Raw genomic sequence first — 13,208 nt, 5'->3', positions numbered from 1 at the left:
ATTTTTGAACATGTTCCACAAATTTTAGATAAAAATAAACTTCATATTCAGATTCAGCGACCTCGAAAACATAAAGAACCACCAAAATTAAACTAATAAATTGAGGTAAAAATAAAATAAAAATGTGTGGCTAACGGACCCCCTTCCAAGCCATTTTTCCTCACACACACAACCACCAAAATTGGTCATTCACCTTAAAGTTGATTTTCGTGGTCGGTGTAACGTAATTTTAATGGTTGCTGGCCCCTCCCCAGGCAACCAAGTGACGTCAATAACGTCGAGGAAACGTCAGTTTTGGGTTGAATATATACACGTGTTTGAACATTATGTCGTAGAAACGTCCTCTGTAGATGATTTTAAATACGTAAGTCTAATGACGTTAACATACGTTTAAAAACACGTTTTTATTTCAGATAGCCTAAGTCTGACGTCACAAAATTGAAATGAGCTTAAAGACTTAGGTAATGCTTATTATGACTCCAAACAATTTCCATAAGAAGTTTTTCATTTATTGTTTACATTCTTTGTGTGGTAAAATAAGACTTTTCATTTAGATATTTAGTTGAAGAAACGTGTTAGTTAAGAAATTTTTATTCGTTTTTTTTTTTAGTTGAATGCAATAGTTCTTCTTGAAAACTGTTTGAGGTTATTTAACAATAAAACACTGAAAACGTTTGTTTTCTATACTTCCACAAAATGTATCATAACTATGTGACTACAGCTGTTTCGGCAGAGTGACTTTCTCAAGCGATTTAGTTTACTATGTGTTTGCCTTTTTAAAGTCTTTAACTGAAGAGGTTGAGGAGTGGGGAGCTGTTTTTCTCGAGTTGGTCATTCAGAATTATATTTGTCTTTTTTTAAACTTATTAATTTCCATATATTCTAATAAAGATAGCTTAAGGCCTTTATTTTGAATACCTATGCAGAATTTGAAACTCTTCATTAAAAGAATGATTATGATCTAGCTAGAAGCTGAAGTGCGTATGAAGAAGTGTCTGTTTTTCTATTGTTGAAAGCCCTTTTGTATTCTGCTATCGGTTTGTCAAAGGTTTTGCCAGTTTTACCGATGTAAGTTTTCGGATAGTCACCAGAGGCTAGTTTGTAGACACCACTCTGTAGTTGTTTTCTCTTTCGGCTCTTATTGTTCTTAATATATTTGCTTAAGTTTAGTATAGAAACAAACACTTTCAGTGTTTTATTGTTAGATAAAATGAACTTCCATCAAGTAACGGTCGAATCCATCAATTGTTTGAGGTTATGTTTTAATTTGTTTCGGTGTTTATTTTCTGAATGAACTAATTATGTGTTATCGAGTTTAATTAAATTAATTTGTTAATAAATTATTTATTAGTTTTTATGTTGTTTCAGTTTTGACACAGTAAGTATATATAAAAAGTGAAAATTCTATATATGGATGCCTCAGAAGTCAAACGGTGTAAGTCACATTCTCCCTAAAAATGTCTTATGAGATAACACTTACTATTATTGTATAATTATATTATTATTTCCTTGTTTGTAATTATGAATTAGTTCTGTATTATTATAAATTAAGACAGTGTATTTGTTTTTAATAACTACCTAGGTACTTATATTTCTGCAACTATTGTCAGAAACATCTTAGTATCTCATTTTAAACACTTATTGACTTTGATTGGCTTCTGATGCATCGATATGTTGCATTGCGGGTATTGTAATTCTATACATTTTAAAGTCTTTCATTTGGTTTTACTTTTAGCCTATGGGCTAATTTTAAAACAGTTAAATGAAAAATTGCAATACCAACAATTCCCATACGAATAATTATTGTGTATTTTTAAAACCATAAAATAAAAAATAATCTAAAAAAAACACATAAAAACTACGTTTTTAATATCACGTAGGTTAAAACGTGATAAAAATGACGTCAATTATGGTGGGACAGATTCAGGTGACTTTCGACGTCGAAAAATCGTGATAAACTGACGTGGTTTGGTGATAATTATGACGTCTTTTTAACGTTTTGTAAACGTTATATGGTTGCCTGGGTCGCCTATATGGAGTTGAAGCCTGGACGATTACGAACAAAACTGAAAATAGATTTTCCAGCTTTGAGATGTGGTGTTATCGAATAATGTGGAAAATATCATGGACACAACACGTAACAAACACGAAAAATAAAAATTAAAAAAGAAAATGAAATACCTACTCAACATGATGAAGAAAAGAAAAATTAGCTAATTAGGTCACATACTAAGAAATGAAAAATATGAGTTAATACGATTGGTTATATAAGGGAAAGTGGAAGGAAAGAAAGGACCGGGAAGACGACACACGTTCTGGTTGTAAAATTTACAGCAGTGGAATGGAAAACATCAATGAAACTCTTCAGAACCGCTGCAGATCAGTGCCGGTTTATCCACAGGGCGCATGAGGCGGGCGCCCAGGGTCCCGGGCCCCGGAGGGGCCCATTCCTTTCAATTATAAAAAAATAAAATCGCTAAATAATCTACATATTTTCCGAAAATAATCTCATACGCAGATACGCCAATACACTGCAAACGCCTATGTTCTATTGTTACATCTCTTCACGCCTATACACAGTGGCGTAGCCTAGCCCCACAGGGGCCCCGTGTCAATGTTTGTGGCGTGGCCCTTTTCCAAAAACTACAGAAAGTTCTCAGAAAGATGTCTCGACTTGTAGTGAATTTTGCATGTGAATCCAGCTTGGAAGCAACTAGTTATTTCAGAACGGTTCAAAGTATCTACACGTTTTTTCGGCTTCTCCTCAAAGGTGGAATTTACTTAAAGAAAGCGGCAAATGTGTAAAAAGATTAATTGTAACTAGATGGTCCTCACGATTTGACGCTCTAAATGCATTATTTAAAAACTACGGATCCATCAAACATATTTTTTCCAGTTAAGCAATAATAGAGATGAAAAATCAGCAGTTAGAAATGAAGCCAATGCACTGTACAATAAAATGGATACCTTTAAGACAGCTCTATTGACACTGATTTGGGCAAGAATTTTGGAACGAGTGAATGCAACAAGCAAAACGTTAGAAACTGTGGACTTAAACGTAGAAAGTGTTAATTGGAGTAGAATTAATGGCATCTCCTTTGAGCTTTGTTGGAGACGTAAGAAATAAGTTTAGCGAAATTGAACAAGAACTTTGCGAAGGCGAGGATATGTCAAACATCTACTATACAACTGACCTTCAAAGAATAAAGAAAATAAAAACATTTTTCGAAGAAGCAGGTGAAAGTCAAATCATTTTAAAGCGACATAGAGAGATAACGGGAATATAACAATAGAGATTCAGAATTGAAGTATTTTAATGTTATATGCGACAATATCACTAAAGATATTTTAAAGAGAATTGAATGCTACAAGTATGTAACATCAGCTTTTAGATGTTTTTTACGCTAGATAAAGAAGAAGTCAAGACGTCAATTAATACTTTATGCGAGAAACGTAAAAAAGATGTTGATGAAACCAAAGAGAACTTGCATAATGAAATTACCAATTTTGTAACGTTATTCCAAAATTTAATAAACATACATTCTATGAAAAATTTGATGTCATCCAGGATGTAAAGGCAACTTTTCCCAATATTTTAACTTTACTGCAAATTTATTTGACGATACTAATTTATAATGCGTCAGGCGAGCGGTCTTTTTCGGCTTTAAAAACAATAAAAACATAAATTTAAGGTCAATTTTGGGTCAAGAAAACCTCGACGCATTATCACTATTGTATATAGAGAATGAAGAACTGGAGAAACTGAATTGTGATAATATTATATGGCAGTTTGCGAATGCCAAGTCAAGAAAAAAGTGATCTAATTTTTGTCTTTATGTATTTTTTAGAATATGTTTTTTTGTTTGACACGTGTTGTTTTGTGGAACTTTCTGGGGCCTACGGTATACAAGGAGGGTAACAGGGCCAGTGCTACGCTTCAACCGCCTATTATTACCCCTGGTTTTACCCAAGGTACTCATTTTATTCAGGCTGAGTCTACCTGGGGCCTATAGACATTTTAAAAATGTCTAGTTGTTCTGGCCGACGCTGGGATTTGAATCCTGTCGTACCAGCACACGAATCAAGCATACTACCGTCTGAGCTACGCCGGCCCGGGATTATTTTTTACGTTTGCTATTTTTCTTGCTTGTTTAAAAAAAATTATTTTAGATTTTACAATAAACCTTTATAGTTATTGCATGTGTTTTCTTGTTAAAAAAATTGACAACGAATAGCAATGAATGGGGCCTCTAAACATCCAGCGCCCAGGGCCCGAAGTTAGGTTAAACCGGCACTGCTGCAGATAGAGTAAAATGAGCTAATATCCTCCTTTTTTATATTCAACAATATGGGGAACAGGACTATAAATAAACAACTTAAACATTTTCACTTTTTAATGTTAATTAAGGGAATTATGTATATGTAATAATAAATTACTAGATTTTAAACAATATACAAAACAAATGTTACTAGATTTTAAATAATAAAAACTACACTAACCATTTATTTTATTTACAGTTTTTAATAATGGATATGCTTCTCCACATGCTCCTCTAAAATCGTCATAATCAAGTGACCACACCATCATACCTCCTAAGTTATTTTCAAGAGCATAGTTTACTTTTTCGGTTAAAGACTTCTCATCTTCAAATCCTACCCATTGGTCATCCCAATATCTGTGAGGAACTCTCTGTTCTTCATCCCATACATAAGTTGAGTCTGTATAGTATTTGCAGATCTGAAAACGATATATTGTTCTAAAATTATTTTTTATGGTATGTCTAAGTTATATATTATGTTTACATGGGATTAAGCCACAATGCATGGTAATGAAAATTACATTTTATAATAATAATTGATATCAGACGTTTCGATTCCAACCAAGGAAATCATTTTCAAAAAAGATTATTTTAAAATATTAATGAGCTGTAATTAATAACAGCTTATTATTTTAAATTACATAATCTTTAATTAATGATATGTTACTAATATTGGCTCATTGACTTGAAATAATCTTTTTTATGCACGACCTGGCGGTAAAGTCCATATTACGTATTTATTTGGCGGGCGTAAAGTGCCACTTTAGCGCCCGTGGGCTTCTTTATTGCCCGCCGGACGGTAATGTTAGATGGCGGGTGTGGTTAGTGAAACACAAAGTTTTTATTTATTGTATTTTATTTTAATAAAGGAATTATAACTTTAGCAATCAAACATAAGTTTTCTACATCTATAATTTTATATTTATAACACAATTTGAACAATGAAATGTTAGGATTTGCTACTTTGCACCAACTAACAAATTCATCGTAGACCTTATCGTATATTTTCTTAGATTTAGCGGGTAGTAAACTTAATTTTGTATCTTCTGCTGCTTTAAAAATTTCCGGTGGTGTTCCAGAAAATGTTTCATCGTCACTAGTTTCCATTATAAAAGAACTTCTTAAAAAATGTGTTATGAAACTTTCAATACGATAAATAATGGCGACTTACTATTCCTGACTTATTTATTTTGTTGCTAGGGTAACGCGAACATAGCTATAGAGATTACTGTTCTAAATATCATATTATTATTTCTTACACATATTTCTTTCAATATGACATTTTTTTATTAACTAATCAATACAAATGATTCGGTAAATTGTTATACAGGATCAGTTTTAATAAATTGAGCTATAAAATTCATGCAACTTTTGAAACGGTATTTATAATAAATTGCTCGCAAAAGGTGGAAAGAAAAAGAAGCATTAAAAAATAATCACTAAGACGATCATGCAAGGAATTTTGTATCTTTATTAATAAATGATCATTAAAACAGTCGTGCATAAAAATTTGTATGTATTTCGGGCGTAAACAGCGTTTATGGACCTTACGTGTTAATAGCCCTCGCCTATCGGCTCGGGCTCTTACTTACACGTCGCGGTCCATAAACGCCTACTTTACGCCCTTGATACATAAATAACTAAAGCTCGGATTATAGGCAAAATGCCTTTTTTGCCTATTTTGCCTATTATAATTGTTTTTTGCACTTTTTGCCTTTTTTCGGAACTTCCGCCTATTTGTGCCTTTTTTAAAATTTCATGGTACTACCCATGATATTATTCTATTACTAAACCATTCTATAATAAAATTTTGGGTCAATAATAAAATATCAATGGTTTGTTTATATAACAGATTTCTAGGAAAATGTACCTGATCGAGACTTGAGGGTTAACTATTTGGAAATCCAAAGCTTTATTAGTTTATTATCAGTTGTACAGTCGGTTACTGTATCAGAGTTTAGTCATAAATTGCTATATCCTAGTTTAGTTTTGTTGCGTATATCGAAAAGCAAAGAACACGTTTTAAAACGTTTTAGACATTTGTGTGAAAAGATGACATCTAAATTAAGGCTATGGATCGCACCTTATTCGGAACTTTCTCTAGAAGGAGATAGAGCATTTTGTAAACCATGCGGCAAATCGGTAAGTTTTATTTTTTCCCTTTTTTCTCGTCCCACAACATAACTAAATTCTAAAGAGGTTTTAGAATTATAATTATTTTTTTTTAATTCTCAGATTTCAAGTAGAAAAAAGTACTTTATTGACCAGCATTGTGGAACCCCACTTCATAAACGTAATTTGGAAAAATTAAATTCCTTTAAGTTAGCCCAAATATCTCTGCGGGATAGTTTAAGCAGTTCAAAAAAAAAGGAGGAAGACGCATTTAAATTTGATTTATGCCAGATGATGATTGCATCCAACATTCCTCTATATAAAGTTAATAACCCTAGTTTTAAATGCTTTTTCGAAAAATATCTTAATAAATCCTTACCGGACGAGAGTACATTGAGAAAACATACTGTGGAAAAATGTTATGTGGAATGTATTTCAAAAATTAAGCGGGAGTTAGAGGGCAATTTTTTGTATATTATCGTGGATGAAACGACAGATGTATGCGGCAGGTATATAGCTAATTTAATGATTGGAATTTTGAACGCAAACTTTGCGAAAAAACCTTATTTAGTTGCCGTTAAAGAATTGGAAAAAACAAACAGTTTAACAATAAGTCGATTTATACAAGATAGTTTAACAAACCTCTTTTTACCCAACCCTATACCAGTGAATAAAATAGTTTTAATGCTTTCAGATGCTGCGGCATATATGTTAAAAGCTGCTGTTAATTTAAAGATTTTTTATCCTAATTTAATTCATTGTACTTGTGTAGCCCACGGGGTAAATAGAATTGCTGAAGAAATAAGAAATCTGTTTCCGTTGGTAAATAATTTTATAAATTTTATGAAAAAAGTTTTTGTAAAGGCTCCGTTGAGGGTGTAAATATATAAAGAAAGACTTCCCGGTGTCCCTTTGTCATCTAAACCAGTAATTACAAGGTGGGGAACCTGGCTAGAAGCATTTTTTTTTACTTTGAACACTGCAATGAAATAGAATTATTTACCTATGTCAGAATTTGATGATGATATTTCCGAAGCCATTCGAGAAGCAAAAAAAATATTAAAAAATCCCAAATTGAAACAGGAACTCGCTTATATCAATGACAATTATAAATTAATAGTTACCACAATTACCTTATTAGAAAAACAAGAGATAAATTTATGTGAGTCAGTAAAATTAATAGATAATTTAAAGACGAAAATTAAATCGGCACCTGGAAGTAACGGTCAATTAATTTTTAAAAAAATGAAATATGTTTTCGACAAGAATGAAGGTGTTTCGTTTTATCTAATGTTGCTAAAGTTTTGAATGGGACATTTTCCGAGGAATTACAAATTATGCCAGATTTATTATCCGCTCTGAAATATGCTCCAATTACATCTGTCGATGTCGAACGTTCGTTTTCAATGTACAAATTAATTTTAAGTGATCGAAGACATAGTTTTAAGACCGAAAATATTGAAAAACATTTAGTTGTTTCTATTAATGATAAAATTTTAAGTGGTTACAATGTTTAATTATTAATTAACAGTTATTTAGTTACTAGTTTATTTATACTAATGTTATGATTATGATGTGTAAATATACCTGCCTTAAGTTAATATTACGTTAATTCACTTTGTACAATAAATAATAAGTTATATTCCTTTATTGCCTATATTTTGCCTAAATGTTGATATTCCTGTCTTTTTTAATAAAAATTTTTGCCTATATAGGCGCCTTTTTCTTCAGTTTTTGTTGCCTATAAATCCGAGCTTAAATAACTATTAAAAACAATTTCCTTAGCGGAAATCAAAAACGTCAAATAAGAATTATAAGATGTAATTCTAATTACAGTAATTAATTATGGCTTAATCCCATATAAACATAATATGTATTTAACAATAATATTGTATTTCAAAATACATGATAATCAAAATTTGATATTTCAAAAATAAACCGAAACAACGAACAAAAGATCAACAAGCGGCCAATTTATCATTTTCAGATAAAAAAGCAAGATAAAATAAGTAAGACAACATTCTAAATAATATTTATGAAAAATTTTTCGTATCATAAACCTAAACAAGAAGACAAAAATGAATAAAAAAAATCAAGAGAGAACTAAAGGATAAAAACATTCAAGCTACTGCTGTAATGTAGGATAAAAATAAGATAATGTTTAATAATAATTAACTTTCTGTATCTAATTGTTTACACCTTGGACCTACTTGCTTTCACCAATATCGCTAACTATCGCTAAACCAAAACAAAATTGAATCGTGGTCAAACCATGATATAAATTGTTTAATCAGCGGAAGCACAGAATTTATTTTGTATTCCAATTTTATTGGAACTCAAAAAAATGTAAATATTACGAAGCAATAAAGTGTTGAGTAATTGTGTTTTAAGTAAATTTCAATTTATTTCTTTCTTTTTTCCGATGTTAGGTAGGTGAGTAAACGTCTGAGTAAGGATTGCTCAGGACCTTGGTATGAAGAATATGAATGAAATTAAAGCAACCCAACATCATACTGGAAGGAAAATATAGCATAAATATTAGAGTTGTATAAATAATAGCGTAAATATTAAATGCTAAAGAGATATTGAGGGTGGACAAATGGATGAGAGCAGACAGAGACAGATATACGTGAACTCGGATGCTGGGGGAGGCCAGGGCCCGACTTAGGCTGTAGGAGAATAGGAGGGCATAGGAGAGAGAGAATATTTGCCTAATAATCTACACTCACCGGCACAAAAAACGGGCACATTTCGAGGCACGAAAACATTTCGTTTATAAATTCACAAAAGTCTGTGTGTTATTGCGTTGCCGCTCCTGCAATACTCAGATCAGATTTATCGATGAATTCTTATGTAGTTTTTTCTTCTGAATCCAAATCTGAAAACGGCATTTCGATATTTCTAACCGTCTTCGTATAATCGACCTCAAAGTCTAAAATGTGACGTCACAATCGTTTTATTTTCTGCCGACACACTACACGTCCAGCTGAAATCGTTGCTATTAAGTAGGCTAGTTTTTTAATCTCGATTTGTTAAGCAAAGCATAGGTTATTTACATTTGAGTTTGACACTTCGTGAATGTCAAACTAAGTATTAATAAAACATCAATGACATTTGATAGTGAATTTAATTATTACCTATATAAAATAAATAAGATGTTCAAAAATACAATTTGAGTATATTTTAAAATCAATAATTTATTAACAGCTTTAAAAAGGTTTATACGAGTATACGGCCTCCCCTTTATGATAAATGGACTGTTCCATTTGCTATGAAATTAAAATATAGTCGGTTCGCTAAACTCGACACAACTGGCTAGTGATTTTAGTAGGTAATTTTTTTGTTTTTTAATTAATTAGTAATTAATTATTTAGTATATATAATCTAATCATTTAGTAATTATTAACTAATTAGTAATCATTTTCTTTTTGCCCAATTAGCAAAATTATTGACTAAAATCACTAGCCAGTTGTGTCTGAGTTTAGCGAACCGACAGTACCTATATGAAATAATATTGTTTGGTATAAAAAATTATGGTCTGATATGTGCAATTACATCTTTCTAATGGAAAAAAATATTTGAAGATTTTTCTCAAATTATGGATACCAACAACATTTTCATTTATAACTCTTTTATTTTTAATTTGACAAAGAAAAGGTATTCTTCATAAAAAGCTCTTCATGTTCTAAGATTTATGATGGAACCATCATATATAAAATTTTATTAGTTTTATACGAGGTATATAAAAAATATGAATTTCGATCTAGAGTAAACTACCTTTATAGTTCATAACATTTAAATTAGAATGACATAATTGCACATTACAACATAATTATTAATTCTAAACTACTTTTCATAATAGCAATTTTCCATATTATGAATTAAAATACGTAAATAAACAAAGTATTCGTTATGATAATGCTCGCATTTTCAGCTTGGTTTAATATATTATAGCCTTATTCTTTAACAATATCGCTGTAATAATATTGTTGCTAGACAGGTACATTGTCATTGTATACAGGGTGTACGAATCAAACTGTGTTTTTTCTCAAACTGTGGAACACCCTGTGGAATGTTCTAGCTTTTATAAAATACTGAAATTAAAACCCAACTATAGCCTCAGGTTTTCTTAACATTTTGTTTTTGATTCATTCGCTTATGTTGGATAATAAAAAAGTTATACACTTTAACAACTACCCCTGTTTTTAGTCAATACAGGGTGTTTTTAAATAAGTACGGCAAAATTTAAGAGGTAATTCTGCATGATAAAATAATGACAGTTTGCTTTATAAACGTATGCCCGCAAATGCTTCGTTTCCGAGATAGGGGGTGTTGAAATTCTTCTTACAAACTGACGATTCATTTATTGCTCTAAAACGGTTTGTGATATTATTATATCAGATTGAATAAGTAGGACATTTCGATAAATATATTTTGACAACTAATAAAATATGAACTGACATAACTATATATAACATTACATAACAACTGCTATAAATAGAGAAAGATACTATAATCTCCCACGCTATTTTGAACTTAAAAAAGTAGAAAAGAATTAAAAACCTAAATCTAAAATCTTGACTTGAAAAGTCGAATCCGTTCAGATCTTCTTAACTGTGGAAGATCATTACGTTCTTCAACAGCAGGTTCATTAATGGGTACCGCAGCAGGTTCATTAATGGGTACCAGTTCATTATCAGGATGATCAGGTTCTATCATTGGATCTATATTTTCGTTGATTGGATTTGGATGTAAATGGACTGGAGGTTGGATAGATGGCAGAAGATGCAGGGGGGTTCTTGATACTGTGGCTGATAATGAATTACTTCTGGTTCGTTTACAAAGGTTACATTCTTTTTAGGTACCATGGTTTTACGAATTTGGTCAATGTGACGTCTTAAACAATAGCCATCATCAAGTTGGACTTGGTAATGTAACAATCCATACTTTTTAACAATTGTGCCAAATTTCCAAAGTTCCTGGTTACCTTGGTAATACCGTACTTGAACTCTCTCCCCCACATTTAATTGTCTTGCACCATTGGGTTGATTTTCTGATCTGCTAAGTTTTGGTGGATGTAGTGCGTCGAGTTTGATTCTTAAACATCTGTTCAGGTACATTTCAGCTGGTGATTTTCCCCAGGAAAGTCTTGTCGCTCTATATTTTAAAAGAATTTCTTGTACTTTCTTACTCATGGGTAAACGATCAGTAGACATAGCTTTTAGTCTCATTTTTAGGGTTTGAAGGTTTCGTTCAGCTAAGCCCATTGTAGCAGGATGACCAGGAGCAATAAACTTTTGAAAAATACCATGAATTTTTGAAAAAAATTTAAATTGATCACCTACAAAAATTGTTGCGTTGTCTGACACCATAACTTGAGGATATCCGTGAGTAGAACATATCTCTAAGAGAAGATCGATGTTTTTTTCTGATGTTAACGCATCCCTAAGAACTTTGATTTCAGCCCATCGTGATTTAGCATCAACCACAACAAAAAAATAAAAACCTTGGAATGGACCAGCATAATCAATATGGATGCGGTCCCAATTTTCTGTTGGAGTATCCCAGTGGTGTAGTGGAGCTTTTGAAGGTGACTTTCGAATTTCAGCGCAAGGTTGACATGACCTGACCATAATTTCAATGTCTTTGTCTATGTTTTTCCAATAGCAATAATTTCTTGCAAGTTGTTTCATCTTTGTAATGCCTATGTGAGTTCTGTGGAGTTTTGATAGGACCAGTCGTTGGAGTTGAGTTGGAATAACAATTCTCTGACCTTTAAAAACGATCTCGTATTCTAAAGTGAAATCATGTTCATTTTGATTTTGTGATTTTAAATCAGATTTAATTCTTGATAAAATAGGATCTTCGTCTGTGGCATCTTTGATATTTTGATAGGTTAGATCGTATGTTGAAATTTCTTTTATTGACTCATGACAGATAGATTTAATTTCTTCGTTGAGATTTTCTTCTAAAGAAGATGAAGGTTGATTGATATAAGCTCTAGAAAAACAGTCGACGTTAACGTGATCAGAAGATTTTCTGTATTCGACTTCGTAATCAAATCCTGATAAAAATGATGCATATCGAAGTAGTCTAGCAGAAGTCATTGAAGGTAATTTTGAATTTTGATGAAAAATTCTCGTTAGAGGGCTGTTATCAGTGATGAGTTTAAACTTACGCCCAAAAAGATACATGAAGAAGTGATTTACTGAAAACATAATTCCAAGTGCTTCTCTGTCTAACTGACTATAATTTTGTTCACATTTGGTAAGAGATCTTGAATAAAATGCGATAGGCCTTTCGATTCCATCAGTAACATGAGATAGGACCCCTGCAACACCGGTTGGACTTGCATCACAAGCTAATACTACGGGCAAACTTGGATCATATGGAATTAAAACTTGATCACTCGCAATTTCCTCTTTTAATTTGTTGAAAGCTGTTTCACATGAATTATTCCAAATAAATGTTGCTCTTTTCTGTAAAAGTTTCCGTAGAGGGTACGTTTTAGTTGAAGCATTAGGAATAAATCGGGTATAATACATTACCATACCAAGAAACCTTCGAACTCCATCCACATCTGTGGGTCGTGGCATGTCGAGAATAGCTTGAATCTTTTTTGGAGACTTCAAAATTTCGTTGTGCTTGATAAGATGACCAAGATATTCTGTAGTGATTTCGAAAAAAGCACACTTTTTGCGATTAAGGTGTAGATTGAACATTTTGTCGGCATTCTTGTTTACTGGATCCATGAACAATTATGTCATCAAAGTATGA

General features: G+C 31.9%; 1 protein-coding gene across 1 annotated transcript in view; it reads right to left on the bottom strand.

Moving 5' to 3' along the window:
- Window positions 1–4,376: 4,376 nt before the first annotated feature.
- The window catches only part of LOC114334398 (chitotriosidase-1), a 63,477-nt gene continuing 54,645 nt past the window's right edge, over window positions 4,377–13,208 (bottom strand). Inside the window, exon 7 of the mRNA XM_028284435.2 lies at window positions 4,377–4,738. Within this exon, the coding sequence (XP_028140236.1) occupies window positions 4,496–4,738 (243 nt within the window). The 3' untranslated portion in view covers window positions 4,377–4,495. The remainder of the gene's footprint in view (window positions 4,739–13,208) is intronic.

Source organism: Diabrotica virgifera, chromosome 1, assembly GCF_917563875.1.
Source record: "Diabrotica virgifera virgifera chromosome 1, PGI_DIABVI_V3a".
NCBI classification, from domain to species: domain Eukaryota; kingdom Metazoa; phylum Arthropoda; class Insecta; order Coleoptera; family Chrysomelidae; genus Diabrotica; species Diabrotica virgifera.
Note: the sequence above shows the minus strand (reverse complement) of the source record. Positions and strands in the feature narration are given on the sequence as shown.